This window comes from Embiotoca jacksoni, unplaced genomic scaffold, assembly GCF_022577435.1.
Source record: "Embiotoca jacksoni isolate LCO1_2020_lvr unplaced genomic scaffold, fEmbJac1.0.p SCAF_87, whole genome shotgun sequence".
Classification (NCBI taxonomy): domain Eukaryota; kingdom Metazoa; phylum Chordata; class Actinopteri; family Embiotocidae; genus Embiotoca; species Embiotoca jacksoni.
The window spans coordinates 177055-199191 of NW_027185444.1; the positions used below are offsets into that span (position 1 = coordinate 177055).

Genomic DNA, 22137 nt, shown 5'->3' on the forward strand with positions numbered 1-22137 from the left:
GTCAACAGGGAAGGCAAGCAGACAAGCAGAAAATTGCGTGTAAACAAATAGAGACCTAACTAGGCAGTCAGAGAGGATGCAGACATTCTCATGTTTGTCATTTGGAGCCATGTGTCACCTCCAAGACAGCGCTCCCTCTGTCTCATCTTTGTCATGGCTGCCTGATATGGTCTCGGGGAGGAGTGCTGAGTGACTCAGTGCCTCCGGGATGACGCACACCTAATGGATCAGAACTTGCAGCCTCACATTGATCCAACTGCATCCAATACCACTGTCGCTGCCAGACACATTTCTTATACCTTTCTAAAAACAGCATCAGGGAGGAATGACATTACCAAAATTGACAAAGAATGAAAGCTGCTTTTATTGCAATACTCCTGAACAAAGAAGTGTTTTCTTTTACTTATAAAGAAGTGGCGCTAAAGAGGAGATAACTTTTGTTCAGAGCTTATTTGTTGTAAAAAGCTACCAGAAAATAATTGTCATGTTTTGTACTGTATTAGCATGAAACACTAAGGGCCAGATTTACTAAAGGTTTGCGTGTGTAAAAGCACGTGCAAACGTCACACCACCCGCAAACAAATGTCCAAGCCGATCTACTAACGACGTGCAGTGAGGATTGCGTCTTTCAAATGTGCAATTTAACACACGTTGTCCATTTTGCGTGTTTGCCTGAATGCATGTGCAAAAATTGGGCGTTTCTACTTGAACGTGCAAAATTCTGGGAGGGGAAATGCAAATCGACACATTTTGTACCCGCAATGATATTTACTAAACCTGAAAGTAGAAATAGGAGAAGTGACTGTGTGTGTATTTTAGTACGACTGAAAGGCATGTATTAATCAGATGCGCACGTTAGGCTGCGTGTAATACACATATGGTGGTCCACAAGAGGACACCGTGCCAGCGTCACATTTTGCCTTGTGTAGGTCCAGGTCTGACAAGTGAGGCCAAGAAGGAAGTGCCTTAAAGTGCAATACCACTGATGGGCCACTAGGAGTTGGCTCCAAAAAGCATCTGGCTCCACAGACTCCGATTCAACTTCTCTCATGAAATACAAAGTCAATACATTTTTTCCACAAGTTATTTTGGTGTCATTTGCGAAAGGTACTCCTTCTTATTGGTATTTTGGCTGTCAATCTGAAAACATTTCTCTAGTTAATTGGATATTAGGCCTCAAACAGCGGTATATTTGCGGGTGTGTCTGGTTTGATTGATAGGCCTGGGGTGAAGTCAGGTTTCTGCCAGGTGGGCGGGTGTAGTGTCCTCGGGTTCCCAGTTAGATTTCGCTGGATTCACCACTCGCTTCTCCCCAGCAGGTCCAAACATGATCACTTCTGGTTTTACAAAATCAAGAGGGCGAAGGCTAAAATGCTGTCCTCAATGCTTCAAAACAGCAGTTCCCAAACCAGTAGGTGCCTTAGGTTTAGGTAGCTAAACCCACATCAGTCAGCTGGCCATGAATGCGTATACTTTTCACACCTACACAAGGCAAAATGTGACACTTACACCATGTCCTCTTGTGCACTTTGTTGTGATACCGGGCTGGTGAGGGAGAGCTGCACTCTATCAGTCTCTGACACACACACCCACAGAAAAGAAATGAAAAGAAGTCTGGAGTTTAGAGTTATACAGTAAAAAAAAAAAAGCAAACCATGCTTCCAAAATCAAGTTTGAGGGTTGGGGAGAAATCTGATTACTGACCTCCTACATATTTACAGTGCAGTTGTATTTAGCTTAAATACTACACTCCATGTAAAACACCTTTCCTGATTATAGAAATTTCTGAGTAAGCCGGTTACTTTGACGCCTGTAAATGTCCTGACTAACAGCTAGACAGCTGCACAAAAAGAGTCACAGACGTTAAGCCACAACCCACGGCAGCTTTCTGTCTCCTCCGAGTCTCCAAACACATCTTGTCCTCAGAATGACTTTTCAAATTATCGAACTGACTAACATCCACCACTGAGTAGTGCACTACTGATGTCTATTTTCTGACTAGACAAGCTAACTGGCTCATAACCTGTAGCAACATACCTGCAAATGGAAAAATAGATCACAGTAGATGCTAGTTTAAGAGGTACCTTAATCAAAACATAATTTAGTATCTGCTTATGAGTGATGGTGAGTTGACCTCGAGATACCTCTGATGGTCTTTCTATCTAGCTCTGTGTCCCAGACTCCCCGAGGTGGGCCAAACATTAAGAGAATTTACCTGTGGGGACTGATGAAGTATCACATTATTAACATTTTCTTGGTGTGGGCTTTATATGCTGCATGTCAATTGCTCTGTGAAGCAGGAACTGCCTCCTCTTCTCAGCCTGTCTCATCATCTATACATCAGCAGGTCTGAGTCACACAGAGAGATAGTGTGGGAGTGAAAGGATCAGTGTAGATGGGGCTGACTGTATCCCAACCTCTGCTTTATAGGGTGGACAGGTTATTATTGCAGCAACATTCGTGCTGGAAGATAGATGATATGGTTTTACTCCCCCTAAAACTGACCTAAGAGGCAGTAAAAAGCAACTGTCACATCATGTTTTATTTCGACAGGAAACACCTCTTTACTGTGCCGCGCAGAGCCTCAGAAGGTGATTGAGTGCCAGCTCCCTGTGTGTGGGCAATGCTGTATTTTATTCTTCACTTTTCAATTTGTTTTTGACCGTCCTATGACTCCTGTGACAGACCTGGTCATAGATATGGTCTCAGGTTCGGTCTGAATATGCTGTTGTCACTCGTGTCATGTTTGCGCTTCTAATTGCTTATCAGAGGAGTCAGCTCAGTGGGGACCATCTGCTAAGCCAGGTTTCAGATCCGTTTACCCCCACTGGGATTCTGTTTCCTGGGATGGGACAGTGTCCCTAAAACACATCACCTCCACCAGCTCGCCACTTACGGCTCACAGTTTCCATGAGATCATTATGGGACGATCGCAGGTGATGTAAGTGGCACGGAAGAGAAGGGAGGGAGGATGATTATTGCATGATAGGACAGGTGAAAGTGAGATATGGAAAGGGACTACGATAGAGATTTCAGCCAAACGTTTTTAGAGGGTGAAATCCATAGTTCTATTTTTTTTTTCACTTTAAATAGACTCTGAGTTCTTTTGTCGATACTAAATTGTTTCAGGGATTTCTTTTCAGGCTTTGCCAGGCAAATATTTGAACAAAGTCTAGTCTTTGCATGCGAGTAAATGAGAGGAACAGAGATATTTTTTGGCTTTGTTACTGAGGCTGTCTTCTATTAGGAGGCATGGCAAGGTGCTAATTAAATGGTTTGTAGGTCAGTCTCTGCCTCCGGCCCTGAATTGCATCAGTATTGACTTCAAAGCCTCAATGCATCAAAGAAGGACCAGAAGCTGTACAACTTTCCTCACTTCCTCTCCTCTCTTCTCCTCTCCTCTCCTCTCCTCTCTTCTCCTCTCCTCTCCTCTCCTCTCCTCTCCTCTCCTCTCCTCTCCTCTCCTCTCCTCTCCTCTCCTCTCCTCTCCTCTCCTTCAGTACATCCTAGGACATACTATATTTGACTGCATGTGTATGAGTAAAGTGCAATATACAATATGTAGGCAATATCAGTATGCGTTTATGTTTATTGTGACTATTATATGATATGCACGAAGCTGCACAAAGATGTGTTCGGGCACAGTCAAAACAAAGATCATACAAATTATCCTTCAGGTAAAATCAATTCTAATTCGTAAAAATCTCTTGTAAACTGAGAAATGATGTAACATTTTTTTTTTACAGGTAATACAGCAGTCAGTATAGTCAGTGAACTATAATAGTATCTGCGTCACATTTAGACCTGCTCACGTGCACATCTAGAGTCACCCCCCATTACTTTCCAAGGATATTTGCTTAAAAAGATATATATATTTTTTTTCAAATTATATTATCTGTTTTTCTTACATTTACTTCGGTGTCTTAAATTGACTGTAAAACAGAAGCTGGGGAGCGCTCCATCATGGGGCTACTTAGATGAAGTAATGAAAGCATTATACTCCCTCTGACAAAGGGGCTCAAAGGCCGGACCATCCCAGCCTCTGAAGACCAAGCAGTGTCTTGGTTTTGCGATCCCATTTTATTACTTTGCTGCAGCTGTATGCGTTTCTCCGGCACATTGCATTCACAGTTATTCCCACAAGTGGCATATCACCGTGGCAACATCTCACATCTCTTATTAACATGAATGAGCCTTGTGCCCTTCGTCTGTCTCTGTTTTTGTTGCTCTCTCTCTCCCTCCACCATCCCTAGGTATTTTTTTTATTCTTCATATCCACTTTTTCAATGAGCTGTGAGGGGCAGTTCAGCCAAATTATAAATTACTAAAGATTTCCAAAGCCATTGAGATCGGCCTGATTGAGCCATAATGGGATGTAACTCCTTAGTTTTGATTTAATGTGGCCCCTGTCTTTTCTGACAGTTACCTCTTTTAAGGTCATCTTGAAGAACTCAGATTTAGACTAAAGTACAGTGAACCAGTTAATGGGAGCAAAAAATAAATGAATAAAAGAAGAATCACTCATTTGGCCTCGTGTTTTCAAACTACGTTTTGACAGAATGAATGCGGATAAGATAATATGAGCCCTTCCTAGGATCCAGTCAGGCCACTTCATGTTTAAGGCAGAAAGAACAAGAAGACTGGGTGTTGCTTTCATACTTCCTATCTGAATTGATTGACACCTACTACAGCTCTAGCCCAAAACCCATTTAAAGTTAGGGATATATATATGCATGTGCTGGAGACGTGAACGTATAGCAGCTTTATGTGGCGCTTTAAATCATGCTAAAGTCTTGGCTTTGTAAGGGGAGGTGGGAGTCTGGAGTGGTGGATCGTAAAAAGCTCATGTCTGATATTAAACCCATAAAATCCTCAGTCTCAGGAGAACTGACTCTCTTCCAGGCTGCTGGCAGCTAAACTTTTCACTGAGAAGCGTGTTTGATATTGAAAATTCATATGGTTGTCAGTAGTTGACAATCTATCAAACCAATAGACAACATGAAAAAAAGGGTAGAAGTAATGGACAGTGAGGTGGAGTTCATTTCTTTGTAATGAGGGTTAGGGCTCCGTGGGAAACCACACAGAAGGTTTACTGATGTCCGCATGTGTGTTAACAACTGAAATCATTAATTGACTAATGAGACATTTGCCAATTTATTTGTTTGCTTACTTATACTTATGAAAAGAATGCAAGGCTGGTCAGGACATGAGTAAAACTGTATTTAAAATGGACTTTTTGTAACTGAGAGAGTTCAATTTTAGTTTCTGTTTTTGTCGGATTAGCTTTTTGTTCGGGAGACCTATACTTATCTCCTGTATGAAACACTGTGTGACTACAGTGGAATTAATAATATATACCCCAAAAGAAAAAGGAACAGAAACCATTAGCAAATTACCCTTCTGCTATTCTCTCCCTGCCGTATCTCAAAACCTCAAAAGCACACTGAGGGCCCGTTAAGTAGTACCGAAATTGAATATGAAATATATTGTCTTTGTTTTTAATATTAAATGAGAGAGTTCAGCTCCTTCAAGTCTGCTATCGGTTTGTTTCGGGGAAAGCAGCCGCCAAAGTGTTCACTGTGACACGTTGATCCCTCCTGCTGATGGGTGAAAGTATCTACGACGTGTTAAGGTCATTCATGGCGGGTTCCAGACATCCACCAACCTCACTGACGGAGCTGTACAGCTGTGTGTAGCTCTTGATGTGATGTGGCGGAAGGCAAACAAAGGCGGGATACGCCGGGATGCTGCCGCTCTCCATACCGTGCCAATAAACACAGAATACTAATGCAGCTTCTCCCTCTCTACGGATCCGAGTCTCATCTTTCTCCTCGCTGTGAGCGAGCATTCTACCTTATCAGAAGCCGCTATATTGTTAGCAATTGAAAGTGGGCTTTGACGCGGATGATAAACTTCTCATTAACCTTCAGGAAATTAAACGGAACCTTGATTTAATTAGATAAAGATCATGTCACCGCTGCGTCTCCTCTGAGATGAAACCTATGCGCCCGCAGGGGAATCTCTCAGTGTCATAGCAAGGTGGTTTTAAGATGAGAAAGAGAAAACGGGATGTGGTGCAGCTGTATTGTTTGATCATCCGGATGGTAGTTGATGTAAACATTTTAATTCCATATCTGGCAGGGCCTGGCTGTTCCCCTGGCAGCCAAATGCAGTATGACATTTGTTGGAGAAGGATGAAAGGCTCTGCTGAATTCTGAAATATGCATTAGGCAAAGTAATTGCTCCGCATGCATTGTAATAGAAATTGCGCTGGTGTAATAAAGTTTTGATATTATTAACCTTGGCAGGGATGATTTATGCTGTGATTTAGGGTACATAATGGGATTGTGTGGCAGAAACCGGTGTCTTGAACTACTGTGTAGTGACCTGAATATATTATGACCTTCAGACCCCAAGGAGAATAAGACACTCTAAGACGATCTTTTAGTTTTCACAAAGCAAACCTGGTTGTGAAAGGTGATTATTTCACATTGTTCCGATGGGAATTTATACCAGTTATGTAAATGCGAAGTTGGCTATTGGTTGATACATGGCACACTTACCTTCCTGACAATACTGAGATTCAAAATCAAGGAGTACACACGTCTCCTCAGTATTTCATCCTTTTACTTATTCTGTTTATTATTAGGTTATGACTGATGATGTGTTTAGAGTTTGAAAATGGAAATTATCCTTTAACCTTTTATTCTTTCAGACCTACTTCTTCCTTTAAAACTTTTTTTTTTCTCCTTGCTTCTAATGTCGTGTCAAACAACGCATGTATTGTTAAACTACATTTATGCAGCTGCAATATCTCGGTTTGAATATTAGAGCTGGGAAGGCATGAATCTAAAGTGCTGACATGTCACATAGTGCTCCTTGACTGCTCCTTACAAACCTAGAAAAATGTCCCCTCGGATTTGCGTTTCATTCATTGGTTATAGTTTGTGAGCAAACACCGGAAAGGTACAGCCGCGCTCTGTGTTGTGTTGTTGGCTTGCAAAGATCCTCTGCATGGCAGAAGTCTGAGGAGAGGTCTATTAGGAGATCAACTATTTTCTTTTTACAGAAGCTTAATAGGATGCAGCGAGGGGAGGAAGGGGTGCAATGAATTACCAGAAATATGGGTCTTATTCAGTGGTGCTGTGTTTTTCTAAACTGTACTCATAATTCAAAAGGCAGTTAAAAACCCCATCATATATTAAACCTAATGTTAAAATGAGCGCCTCAATTCTTAGAGTTAAAAAAATTACAGTATTTAATAAAACCCATAGAAGTCTTTAGAAAGTTTGTCTTTTTACATCTCATTGTGATAAAAGTGTTGTGGACGTTCAGGAGTAGTGTGACATTTATTTGGACCAGCTGATTGGCCAGTCAGAATTCCAAACAGGTTGTTACCCCCAAGAAGTCTTTCTTAGTATTTCTATAAGTCTGTTACGTCAGATCTGCTTTGTCCCACTCAGTTGTGAGGTTGCGTTGGAATGAATCAGACTGGGCACTACTTCAGACATGCTTAGTCATGGCAACTACTTTTGTTAATCTGGCAATGTTGTGCTTTGAGTTTGAGTTTTCAGATCCCCCATGAACATAATGTGTGCAAAATAACCAATTACTAATCTAAAAACCACGGGGAATTCTGTTATTGTGTGACTCAGAAAATACTTGACACCATGGCTGATATGAGCAAAAAGGTAACACCTCCTATATAATAGTTTTGGAGGTGTTACTAGAATGGGAAGTGCTGCCTTATATGGCAGGTTCCTCTCAAAATAGCCAGTGCTAGCAATTAAGAGCAGAAGTAATTTAAAATTGTTCCATGAAAAGGAAAAGCCTCTATGATTCACACCTGAAGTAACAGTTTGCATAGTTCAAAAAAAATATTTTGACAATTGCAGAATAACGCAAATTGAGCTGTCTCTTAAAATGCCTTGATAAGGAACTGCGAGAGCACAACTGCTTAGACAGCCAGATTATACACGAAATTACTAGAGCTCCTTATGACGAGATGCAAACTTCGGCAGATCCTGCTTTGTCTGGACATTGCTTTTTCCTTCAACGGTAAAAATTGTGCCTGTGTGCTGGATCCAGTACTTGCCATGTTATTTTTCCATGCATGCGGCTGCGGCAAATTAAATGTATCTTTTTTCTTTCTTTTTATTATTTGTATAAAATCTCTCATATAAGAAATGCAGCTCAAAGAAAATTACATCCATCCATCCATTATCTATACCCGCTTTATCCTGAACAGGGGGGCTGGAGCCTATCCCAGCTCACTTTGGGCGAAGGCGGAGAACACCCTGGACAGATCGCCAGTCCATCACAGGGCCTACACATAGACACAAACAGAAACAAAGACCATTCAGACTCTCATTCACACTTAAGGGCAATTTTTTTTAAGAATCACCAATTAACCTGACATGCATGTATTTGGACGGTGGGAGGAAGCCTTCTTGCTGTGCTAACCACTGCACCACTATTCTGGCCTACATAAAAACATGTTAAAATGCAATAAAAAAAAAATTAAAAAAAGAAGAAATAAAATGCATAAGAGCAGATAACATTAATAAAATAGAGTTAAAATATAGAATAAATGAAAACACTTTTTATAGACACAGTAGTGCGAAGTGTGGGCAAGTGCAAGAGAGCTTCAGGTGTAGCTAGTTAAAGGCTAAAGTAAAGACATATGTTTTAAGCTTTCTTTTAAAAATATTTACTCAAAGAGCTTCCCTGATATCTACAGGATATCTGACACTCGGTGGTTCCCTGAGGCTCGGGGACAGGTTTGTGGACCTGCGATATCCTGCAGCGAAAAGCCTCAATTGACCCAGAGTACACGCAGTCAGCTTCTGCTGAACTCTTGTTAATTCTTTAATATGTGGCTTACCGGCCTCTCAGTTAGCATTGCTGTAACAGCTGGGCGTTCAAATTTCACTAAAAATAATGTTGCCCTCCAGCTACAATGCATACATATGCATAATGGACATTATGGTAACTCAGTGCAGTGGCAGCAGGTTTTCCATAAAGTCCCATTTGATATTCTGCAGATATATCGCAGCTTTCAAGAAGAACCATTTATAAACTCATGTGGTGGATGCAGGCTGATGGTTCGATTTCCCCCTCCGACGCTGTCAGCAGCTCTTTGCAGGCGTTTTCTCATCTTCTCTGCGCTGGCATAATCCCAGTGGCGGTCCTCCCTTCTGTCTCACGGACAAACGCACACACATAGGTTGAACACATTGCGAGGTTAAAGACATACACACAATATATGTGCGCTCAGACACATAGGGGTGAAGACACGTGCGCAGACGCATACACGCTGTGGCATTTAAGCTCTTGCTGTGCCTTAGAGGACATGCTCTAATATTCTCCATCCCTCCACCCCTCTTTCTCGTCAGCTGCTCTCCCTCGCTCTCATTCTGTCTCTGCCACAAGCCATTTTCTGCCACCTCTTAATGCTCCTCATGTCCCACGGGGGTAAGGGACTCGCTCTAATATTCTCTCATCCTTCCATCTCCTGTCATCATCACCTCCGTCTTTTTTTTTTTTAATCTCCTCCCTCTTTTTCTCCTTCTCTCCTTTGTCCTTTTTTTCATCTGCGAACATCCAAGGTCATGGTCACACTTTTAGTCTCTTGAAAAGGCTGCCATTAGACACAGGATGCTGTAGAGGTAGGGTGGCCTGCCCTTCTAGTATCTAGAGCATGCTGTACATCGCATCACATAACTTAATCTCTCTAAGTGTCAGGACAAGCAAGGCAAGCAGTGCTTCACCATTTAAAGCTAAAAATAGAAATCAATTAGAACGGTACCAAAGTGGAAGCAATATCTCTTCTTACGTCTCAGAACAGCGTTCATTGCCATAAAGGATCTGATATTGCCCGTTCTTCTTTCTTTATTTGTTTAAAAAAAAAATTCCCCTCGGGGATTAATAAAGTAAATACCTACCTACCTACCTTACGTATTTTCATATAATCTATTTTCATAAATGTACTGCCCTCTTGGGGCTGCAGTAGGCTATTGTCTGTAGAAACTAGATCGATAACCAGTAGTTGCATCTATTATTTCTGTCATTTTTGAGGGTGTGGTCCTGTCTCGTTGACGAAGGCTGTGGCTTAGCGAGCAGAGTGGGGAGCAGCATGTGTTTGCGTATGTACATTGTGGATAATTCTCTGATTCTTGATGGGAGAGTTGCTTATGGATAGTTAATGACAAGTGTCCTTGTCAAACTGCCCTTGACTCAACTTCCACCGCTCTGAGATCAGTTGTGATATTGCCTTCGTTATTTCACATGTACAGCAGAGGGTGGAATCTGTACTTGTGCAAAAGAAAATTACTTCCAAAAGTCTTTTTTTCTGAACGTTAAGAGGTTGCAGTAGAAAAGAAAGTCTGATTTATCATCTCAAATAGACTAAATTGTCTCTTAGAGCTTGGGGGGGGGGGGGGGGTTAATAAATGAATTTATTTTATTCGATTAAATAGACAACCATTTACATTTTTAGAGAAACAAAACAACATCTAATCTGAGTATATCTATGGCTGAACTGAGTTTAAAACGATAGAGCTTTTAATTTAAAATGAGGGCTTTTAATTTGAAAAAGATACAGGAAGTTGCAGTATTTTGTAGATGAATGGGGACTTCGGTGCTCGCAGTGGCGCTAACCTTAGCTTGTTGCTCCTGGCTTGCATTTAGTACTGGTTGGGGAGGATTTGACTTTCGAAGCTCTGCTGTGTCATGGTGCTCCCTTTGTGACCTTTAGGTTCCAGGTCAGGATTATCGAAAGGGTAATGTAACGTTACTTCGATGAGCCACTGACGGAGAAAAGCTGGCAGGCCAGAATGGGAGTTGAGTGTAGTGCTTTCTGGGTAATGCAGTTTATTTAAGAATATTATGAATCACCCAGATATGCTGATATGGAGAGGGCAGACAAGGCTACTGGCAGCTTGTAAGAAGAAAAAGTCACTGTACACCAGAGAATAAAAAAACACTTTGAGCACTGCCAGAGAAGTGATTTTTTTTTTCTCTCTCTCTATTTTTCCTCTTTAATGCTAATTTTATGTTTACTCTCAGTTCAAAAGAATAATCCTTGTGCTTTTCAGCCAGGAAGGAGGGCAGAAAGGGAAGACGTCCAGATAGAGTGCAGCCAGATATAGGAGAGATTTTCATCACAGGAAAGACAGCACCAAATAATGAAATGGCATGTTCTAGTATGGTCCATTATCCTCGTTGAAGAGCTTAATCCCACAGTGAGAAGACGGTTTGTGGTGGTGGTTGTGGTACGGGAAGTAGTTGGTTCTTCGGCTTTGCTTGTTTATTTGTAAAAGTCTCTGCACAGTAAGTAAGGTTAAATTTGCCGGTTACACATGGCTCTCAGTGCACAAGTACTTAAATTTTTTTTTAATGAATTAATGATGCCAAAGAGAAGCTTTTAGAGGAGATTTTTCAGACAGGTTGTCCTGTGCGTCTGTAACAGATCCCCACAGGCCTCCTCTTCATCTCCCACTGACAGATGCTCATTTTAGGAGCTGTCATCCTGTCAGACCTGAGAGGCTTTCCTTCATAATGACCCCCTTCCCACTCTCTCCCCTGTCAATCAGCATTTCTGTTGCCTAGGTACAACAGAATGTGGGCATCTGTCACATAAAGACCATAAAGGTTAAATGGAGCCTATTTCCAGGGTTCAGCATCTGTAGAGGTATTTTCATTTATAAGAATATATTTAGTTTCAGAGATTAAAAAAAACCAACAAAAAAAAACATTGTGGGGGTGCTGTCATTTTATTTACAGTCATTTCTTGGAGTTATGTAAGATGAAATAATGCCCCATATGCTGTCTGAAGACATGATTATAGGCTCTCTTTTTTTTTTTTTTAATTAAGTTGCTGTTGTTCATATTAAATCCCACACTGAGAATTTGTTGGCTACATACAGATGGCTATTGCTGTATATTTTAAACCTCTTCATGTGCTTCTTTAAATGTCTTAGTTTGTCCAACCAATAGCACAAAACCCCAAAGTAGTTAGTGTACAGTTAACTTCAAGGAAAATATTCAAATGTATGCATCTCATACGAGAGCATTTGTACATTTATAAAAAAAAACAACGGACTCATGCTAAGTGATGATCAAAATACTCATTGACTTATGACTTATCATTTAATCATTTCAAAATTGCAGCTCTGTGTAATATTGCATCTGTGTAATCAGGTATAGCAAAACATGCCAGCAACCCATTAACCACGGCTGTCTGCAATGTGCTGTAGAGAAATTAAGCTCTGCTTGTTGTGCCTTGTTGTCAGTTTGCACCTGTGCTGCCGCTGTTGCCAAAGTTCATTTTAAACAGAGTCAGCGCTCTGAAAGTGTTACATTTCACACCATGTTTGTATTTCCATGCATCAAAATCAGGCACAGTCCTGGTAGTGTCACATTTCTAGTTTTGCTGCATTCAAACAAATAAAAAGCTTTCACCTAAACTTTGCTAAAGACGATCACTTCTATTAGGACTGCGAGTGGCTCTGTACAGTCTGCTGTCCGAAGAACCGCTTCATAATTTTTCAGATGTTTTCATCAATACACCATCCCAAACAATTTAGAGACTTGTCCTGAGGAATATCCTTTTGGTTGGTGCCAACTGTCGCGGACGTCATGGCGGAGTAGTTAGAGAATGAGAGGAAGTTGCTGACGCTGCTAGAATACAAAATTGTGAGGAGAGCGATGTGGCTCCTGTAATACACAAAGCAATCATTAGTCATGGTAGCAGCAACCGTACTGAAGAGGAAAATCTTTAATTTCACTAATGAGTCCCACTGTCTGCAAGGTTTTTTTCAGTATTGTACCAGGCAGGAATATTTCACTTTTCTACCCCGAAGGTCAAATTTGCAACAGTGTTATACAGTATGTCAGAGTTTCTGTAAATATGAAAATATAATATAAAGTCCTGCCATTCTGATTCTCCTTCTCCCCGAACAGGCAGTTTCATTTATTTGTGAAGCATAGCTCTTTGTCATGGATGATAAAGATGATTGTTGAAGGACAGGTTTGTGTCCTTCTGCCGATCCTCTATTCACTCGGTCCGTACCCAGGAGACTCACTGTCGCTGTATGACCTTGGGCGCAAACACAAAAAGGAGCTGGCGGTGGGAGAGTCAGGCAGGAGGAGCTATGAACACCAGAAAAAAGAGACGCAGGACTGTTGCTGTGGGCATCGTTTGGGGCCTACAGGATTTTCCCCCTCCACTCCGACCAGACAAACCAGACATTAACTGAAAAGAAATACATGGCACGGATGACATTTATTGAGCCATCTGGACATTTCATTACAGGAGACTTGCTCAGTACTTATCTCCTTTTTTTTTTTTTCTAACACTGTTCCTCATTAGACCTGAGTCCACAGTGGATTTTAAATGATGAAAACAAGTCTGACACACACCGATGCACAACTTACTCAGGCTGCAGCTTGTTTAATGTCTGTTTTGGTCCTTTGCTCCTCTCATAATTTAAAACTGTAGGGTGGGTAAGTAGGTTGTAATTAAAATCACATAAAGATCAAAAACTATTTATAAAAATAGGCACAATTTTGATGCCACGTTTAATCAGGAGAGTACTTTTGTAACAAAAGTGGCATTCATGTCACTGGAAAGTCTGTTCAGAGGTTAGCTGTCAGCAGACTGAGCCTCAGACAGTCTGAAGCAGACTTTCCAGTACTTTGATAGCCTGAGACTTGTCAAGGTTGTCTCAAAACCAAAGCTCTAAAATGTCTCGAAAAGTATTTGATTTGATTTCTGTTGTTATTTGAATATGGCCAAAATATTCTTAAATACATGACAGAAAATGCCTATAACAACTGTTGGTTACCTCTTTGTCCTTTGTTTATATTTTGAACACAAAAATGTGTATTCCTCCTATTATTAACAATTACCATCAACTTTTCTGAGCTGTCTGTGTTTGGCTATTCTTCTCCAACTGGTGACAACACTCTGGTATGAATTGGTATGCTTGTGGTACATCTTTTCAGTCACACAGTGGGAATCTGTGGTCTGGGTTGAGTTATGCAGTGTGTGCCTGGAATATATAGTGTTTTTCTGACAGACTGTCAGATCATACCTACACCTGCGTAGCCGTCGAGAGCCCCTTGCCATTTGAGGCCAAGGGAAAGGGGAGATCAAGACGTGTGCGGATGTATGGATGTATGCCATCAATGTTTCATGGAGGTTTCATTTGTTGACATTCCCCCAGTGAGAGGCTCAGACTCTCACCTCGTGCTCCGACATGTGATTCTGTTTCCTAGTGTGTCTAAATCTGCATTAATGCTGCAGACCCACGAATGAAAATAGGAGTATGTGCTATGAAAGCAAACACTTGGAGTGGATGCAAATGTTTGCTCTGCAGTGCAAACATTGGAACAAGTTGATGGTTGAGTGATAGCTATAGAGTTGCATCTGTTTTCTGTTTCACTGTGATGTAAATTATTTGAAGAATATCTGTATAGAATATGAATTAATATTTACCCACTGCAGCTCTTATTGTTTGTTTGAAATTTGCTCTGAAAACAGATGTACTGTATATTTTTGGGGGATTGAAGCCAGAAAGCAGAAACAGTACGTTGCTTTGGCCCAAGCTTTCCTTGGCTGTGGACCACTGAAATCCCTTCTGGCTGAGGCATCAATCAGACATGTTGGAGCTCCTCTTTATGGCTAACCCTGCGAGCCAGGCCGGATTAATGAACATGCTTATCCTGATGCCATGCAGTACTGACGGGCATTCTTGACTTCCCACCGAGGATTTCCACTAGTGTAATCTTGGGGAACCCACCAGGATTCTTAGAAAGTATTTTTTTACTACTGTTTGCCAGAAAGAAAACCAGACATAATCAAGTTCATGTTCTTTCTCATTTCTCTCTTAACTGCAATGATATTTGTTTTTCCGTCTTTGATGTTGACCTCTAGAAGCTCTGCAACAACAGCATACAAATCCGCACATCCGCACTGTCTCATTAGCCCCAAGCTTTTATTAATATTAATATACAAGTTTTTTAAAAAATTTTTTTACTTTATAAATGAACTTTAAAAGCATCAGATTAAAACTTCCAAGTTTCTTACATGCACTTTGGACTAAGGTTTTATTGCAAATGATATGTGCCTAGTTGCACATCATTAAGGCTTCTTCGGCTTTGATGAACCGCTCGAGTTGCTGCAGGCAACATCAAGAAATATTGTTTTTGCATCATGATAAAGTACTTCGATTTTTCAGCTGTTTTTAAATAACCCAAAAAATACGACATTCCCATCTGGTTATTATCTGCAAACTGTATAATTAGATATATTTCTGTAAAATTGACTTGTGTGCAGGTGCGACTTCAGGCTCACTCGACTTAACACGGAGAAATGTCGAACTACGTCCTCCATCTTGATTACTTTGAACAGAAACATAGAGACAGGGGGCTTGGAGTCGGAGCGCTCTTGACCTGGGTCCTTGGCCTTAATGCAAAGCGATTATTCTGTACGTTGTCAGGCCACATCACCTGCCTGTGTGAGACTCGGCTGTCTCCTTGTCACAGGGTGCAGTTGAGGGGCAGAGGAAGTCATTAGACAGGATCCCTGTTGGCGCAGGAAGCCGTGTGTGAAATTTCGGCTCCGTTTTAGAGCACTTCTACGGGCAAACCGAGACGAGCGCTTGAAATTCTTTTCACTGACAGATCAACGGAGAACGTCGGACTCACGTGTGTTTATATATGTGCAAGATGGTGTTATTATGTGTTTACAATTCTAATGGTGCCATACGAGAGCTGCCACCTTTAGCCCGCTTGCATTGATGGAAACTGAAACCCAAACACATTGAAGTTCCCTCACACTTCTACGGGCAAACCGAGACGAGCGCTTGAAATTCTTTTCACTGACAGATCAACGGAGAACGTCGGACTCACGTGTTTATATACGTGCAAGATGGTGTTATTATGTGTTTACAATTCTAATGGTGTCATACGAGAGCTGCCACTTTCAGCCTGCTTGCATTGATGGAAACTGAAACCCAAACACATTGAAGTTCCCTCTCACACACACACACACACACACACACACACACACACACACACACACACACACACACACACACACACACACACACACACACACACAATTTGTAGCTGCCCTGTTTACACTTCCAGCCTTCCAGTATGGTTGCCAAAGTGCACCTCGGAAAACATCTTGACAGATTTAGCTTTGCACTTTTTAAATATAGAAAGGGATACACCAATGAAAACCTACACGGCTATTAAAGAGAAAACGTAGACATCGCGTCCAAATGCTACTCCTCCTCTTGACATGACGCTGGCATATTCCAGTTGGTAACAAGTGTGACTCACTCATGCTATCTCACCACACGTGAATCATGAAATTGCGTGTACATAAACTGCCCCATCAAATGATTTACAACAATTATAGATGCAGCAGTTATATTGAACAATCCCTCCTTTATTTTTTAATTTTTCAATTTCTTTTGGAGGGGAAAGGAATGCCCCTCTTCCATTACCCTTTTCTAGGTTTCCCCTGTGCGTTTATTGCGTTGGTCTTGATTTGCAGTGGCGGTTGCTCGGCTGGCTGTCCATGGTGGATTGTGGGTTTGAGGTCGAGAGCTAGCCCTTGTAGATATTATGTGAGAGGTGGGGGGGGGGGGGGGGGGGGGGGGGAAGGGGGGGTGGGTGGGTTGTAGGGGTGGACTGGCTGTCACAGTCGAATAACTGGGTCAGTTTAAGATGATGACGCTTCTTATCTCTTCAGCTCATCGCTCAGTGTTCACTGTTAACTGCTCAGTTTTTCAGCAACCAAGCACTGCTCAGTCATTCTTCTCTCTGCCCTCTTTATCTCCCTTTCTTAACCCCTGCAGTCGAGGCACTAACAAACTCCAAGAAAGTGTCATTGCCCGTGCATCTGTATGTACTATATATGTAATTCTATATTTATGTTTGAAATGGTGCATCTCCAAGTTAGGGCGGTTGACAGTGCCGTGTTTAAGAGAAAAAGACTTAAATTTGTGGTCGCGTTTCCTGAGATTTGCTGATGACTATTCAGGTTGTGTAATCCGCTTGGGTGGATTTTCTACTTGCTCTGCAGCATTAAAAGAGTGTGTGAGCAATTTAGCTTTGCATTCCTAGAGTATTGTCAGGTTCAAAATGTATAGAGAACAGTTTTAAGTATCAAAATGGATGCAGCAGATATTTTATATTTTATTCCATGCACTCTTCTTTGTCAAAATCTGGTGCCTCCATCAGCCATAATGAGTCTTTTATTGTTTGAACAAGCTCCTTCCCATTTTATTATGGCATATTTTCCTTTACCAGAAACATTTTTTTTTACATTTACATGTTTACATTTTTTGTTTGTTGCTCATAATAATTGTTACTAATTTACTAATTAATTAAATGTGTGTATTGGAAAAAAAAAAAGAGACGTTCACATGGTGTTGAAATGAAACAAATGTCCTGAAGAGACATTGGACCCTCGAGCAATCCTTTAAAATGATTGATGAACATTCCCATGATGATCTAGACATGTGCTTGTTTCAGGCGGGATACTTTGTCAGATTTCACAAATAATTTCAGAAAAGGATTTTTGAGTTTGGTGGTAACTCGGCTCGAGTTATGATTTGGAACAATCTGAGACATGTGGTGACATAGATCAAGCTGACTGAATGAACTCTGCCTCAGTTCTGTAGCGCACTTATTGGACTGAGGTCATGAGGGATTGGACAGAAAGGGGCTCGAGATTATAACTCCTTAACTGCTGTGAAGCTCCATTATTGGTTATAATTTTATTTTGTTTGATTTGTGTGCGTACTTGTAATCATTGTGAGCGGATTTGGTATCAGAGACCGTCATTGACCAGTTTATGACGTGTTTAGGGGTCAGCAGTGTTGGCACACTGCACCACAGAAGTATCTGTCCATACAAGAATAGACATCTATCCTCGTCCGACCGCCCCCGAGCAGTCAGTATTCTGACTCTGTTTCAGTCCTCAGATGACCGGATGTATTAACCCGTGTATTTCTTCTTCCTGAAGTTTTACATTTTTCAAAATAAACGTTTTTGTGAAACTGAGGCAAAACTCAAGCCACTTTATCAGACTTTTCACAGCTCCGTAAGGAGCCAAAAAAAAAGCTTTACATTTGGTCCCCTGAAAGATTCAACTGCTCTTGTGTCAGTTTATTCAGTGTTGCCTTGGTGTTTAAAAGTGGCACCTGTAAAACGTACTATAGGCAGGCAATGGCCGTCTCTTGGGAAAAAACACACAACAAGGCATGATTTGAATGAGATAATACTTTCTAGGGAATGACTTTCCTCTCCTAATCAGACCAGTGTAGGTCCTAGCATTTACTAAGCCTGATGTTATCGTAGAGTTTCATATTGAGCCTTCTCCTCGTCTCCTTTGTGTTGGAGCATCATTGATGTCTGTGGGCTTGTAAGGTTATTCCCTCCCTCGACAACTTGGAGCCCAGAATGGCCATCATCCTCTGTTCAAGCGGCATACTATTAAAAATGCAATGGGATGGGGCTGTTTACTTAATACCTCAGCCACAATGCACTGGATCAATACAAAGGACTATCACATAAAAGTAATCAAGCTCCCATCATCAATAATAAATGGCACAATCAGCAGGGGCTCAATCCTCTATTGTGAGATGGCTGAATGGGAGAAAGGATCGCAGGGGAGGAACAATTATGCATCGCCACATTGGTCAGCTGTTGCGAAGATGATGATTGTGATGACCGTGGCGATGATGGCGATGGGAATGTTTGTGAACACATTTTGCTGCAGGGGATTACTGTGCCACATGTTCCCATTTTCTGTGACAGTGTGGCACAAGAGGAAGCTAATATTTGCTATTAATGATTAATATCCAAACAGATCCTCAATTCTTCATCACCAAATTTGAATATAACTTTTTTGTTTGTCAGTGTTACATAGTATTGCTTTTTAAAAAAAATTTTTTTTACAAGATCTGTCTACACATAACTATGATTTTCCAGTGATGCTGTGAGAGATTATGTTATATAAAAGTAATACATTCATTTTGTACATTTACTAATTGTTGCAGTACAGTCTGTGAAGTCTTGCTGTGCCAACAAAATTCTGTTTAAGACTGTAATCTCTATTAAATAACTTGTTTAAAGGCTGGGCTCTTGCCGCTATTCCTGCTAGGTCCCTTAATTTACTTTACCTTACTCATCTTAGACAGTCACTGAAACATTATGCAGACCAGAGTCCAGCAGGGTCACGATTTCACACAATGCAAGCATTGACTCAGCGCAGTAGCAGAGGAGTGCATGTCAACACTTGATAACTGTGCTCCTCTCTAAGCGCTTCCTCTCAACACCCTAAACACACGTCGTTGCTGCTCTTCTCGTAAGTTGAACTTCCAAATGTGTTACCTAACTGTGCCTCCTGTAATTGTGCTGGCTTGACTTTAACACTGCCTGTATTTCAATAGGCTGTATTTGCTGACATGAGAGTGAGCATTCATTATTCAGCACATGCTTTTTGAAAATGTCCACCATTCTGCAACCTGCAGGAGGGAAGTCACTGTTTAATTACAGATGCTGTAACTAGTGTTGCCTATTGTGTCCACCTCAGCTGAACACAGCGCTTTGTTTACGATAAAGTACATTAATCAGCGTTGTTGGAAGACTTTTGCCACTCTGTGCATGAAAGTAATTTCTCTTCTGTCTCTGTATTTCCTCAGGTGGTGTTAGTCTTTGCGCTCAGCATCGGTGCCCTTGGAATATACTTTATAGACTCCTCAGAGTAAGTATCAATTTCATGACCCATCTGCTGAATTAAGTTGAATTTTCACTCGTGCTGCAACTGCAATACTGATGACAAAATATTGACTAAATGAACTTTGTATGAACAGTATTTGTTGCATGCATTTACACTGGCCTTTACATTGTATTTGAATGATAGGTGCGCATGTGTGCTTACTCATCTCCACACAGTGCAATCTCTGAAATGCAAATGCTCATCTTCATACCCCCACAAGATCACTGACGCATGCACACATATTGTATGGACACACACACACACACGCACACACACACACACACACACACACACACACACACACGCGCGCTGCGCGCATCTGCATCTGAGGATTTGTCAATGGGAGGCCTTTTAGTTGCTATGGTAACAGAGATAGGCAGATACTGTGTGTGTTGGGGATCTTGTTCTATGACACGGGAGTGTGGGTATTGTCAGTTTATGCGTATCCCTGGCTGGCAGTCACCCAGAGACAGATTGCAGGCCTGGCACCTCTCCGATAACAATTGCAGCCACTTTCACACCATCCAGACTCAAACTGTACCTTTGAAGGGATAGTTTAGATAGTCTTTTTTTAATTTTTTTTTTTAAATTTTTTATATTTTTTATATTCATCCTGATAAAGATATTGTTTCACAGTCAGACTAGGGAGTATAAAGGCCACGGTATTAGGTAAACATGAGGCAGCTAACAACATGTTACACAACCTAATGCACTTTGGTGGTGTGATATTATATATCAAAAGGTACTCCAGTGTGTACAATAGAGATATTTAACTGTTTATTCATGAGAAAAATAATTTTACGATTTATATCACTGCATACTGTATGTAAGTTTTGGGTTACAGTGTTTTTGTTTTCTGCTTTTGATGCAGACTTTTTTACTTTTTCATATTGATTACTATTCCTTTTGTACATCTCTTTCCCATGCTAGTCAACAATAAAAAAAATAAATAAAAAAAAAGGCAATACACAACAATCAAATGTCTTTTTTCCCCCCCTCCAGGCTAGTTTAATTTATTGTTATACTTTATATAGACAGCGGTGGCCTGTCATTTCATTTTCAAATAATAACAAAAGTTGGAAATCAAATCACCAAAAATGCTTGACAGTGCCCTGCACACTAACTCTGTGTGCCTTTCACTATTTCAAGTGCCATTGATTTACCAAAATAAAGCTTTAAATATTTACTGCAGTGTCTGGGGTTATGGACTGTTGATTGTAAAGGGACCACAACATATTGTCCATACATATAATATACTGTGTGGTACATTGTCATCAAATGAATTATTTTCTTGGCTGCTGTGCACAGTGTTATCGTTAGCTAACGTCTGTAGTTTGTTTTTGCTTTAATACAGTGTCTGTTAACTGTGAAATTATGTTCCTGAGGGAACCGAGAGTCTGAAACAGGGAAACAGGGGTAGAGATGTAAAATTCGCAAAAGAAGTAAATCCAAAATGCAATCCCTCTTGTGCAGTCTTATCTCCTAACAGCAGTGGAAAATTATTCCTGGCATGACTGCAATCACCCATTTGTACCTCAGGATAAAAACCTTTACGTCCTCCTCCTCCTCCTCATGTCTGTCTCTCGCTGCTTTCCACTGTTGTCCCCTTTTAGTTTTCCTCTCAGCCTCTGGCATATTTTTTAAAGAGGGGAGATCAAGGCACACATTTTAACACTATTTGTATAATCTTCTTCAATAAAATGGTGATTACTAGGGATTCTAAAAAAAATGCACTCAAACCACTTAATGGCCATGTTAATGATCAAATAATCAGTGATGAATCATTCAACTTATAACAATCACAGAGAACCTTTTGGGTGCAGACAACACGACTTACTGCAGTTATGGTGAAATTTGGCCTCAAATATGCCATCAGCAGCTTTGTCAGGATCAGGAGATGCTAAATATTGCAGCACATATCAAAATTGATGTGCATATATATTTTACATGCTGCATTGCACTGTGCTCATTACATTGTGAGAAGTCATGATAGATCCATAAAAGATGTCTGGAAAAGAGGTCTAGAAAGAATATGAAATGATCCACAGGTGTCAGGCGAACCTCACATCAGTACTCCTCCTTAAATGAGAAACATTGATAAGCTATGAGACAACAACGGTGGAAGGTTGAAAACATGAGGTTTTCAGAAATGTACTGTGCCAAAACTTCAAACCCCCGGGGTAAAAAAAAACAAAAAACGAGTATAGTCAAAGCATATTTAAAGCGCTGTTTGGTTTAGCTGCAGAGCTGTAATTTCTCTTTGTAGTGTTTCCTCATTGCATCGAGTATGTTACAGTGCACACTTTCGAGTGTATTTCGATGTGAGTTGGCTT

The 22137-nt window shown here is 40.9% G+C and overlaps 1 protein-coding gene across 16 annotated transcripts in view; it reads left to right on the top strand.

Annotated features, from left to right (window-relative positions):
* kcnma1a (potassium large conductance calcium-activated channel, subfamily M, alpha member 1a) overlaps positions 1 to 22137 on the top strand; it is a 143885-nt gene that overhangs the window by 47633 nt on the left and 74115 nt on the right. For all 16 annotated transcript variants that reach the window (XM_069139916.1, XM_069139917.1, XM_069139905.1 and 13 more), the window contains exon 3: positions 19728 to 19789. In XM_069139916.1, the coding sequence (XP_068996017.1) occupies positions 19728 to 19789 (62 nt within the window). The remainder of the gene's footprint in view (positions 1 to 19727; positions 19790 to 22137) is intronic.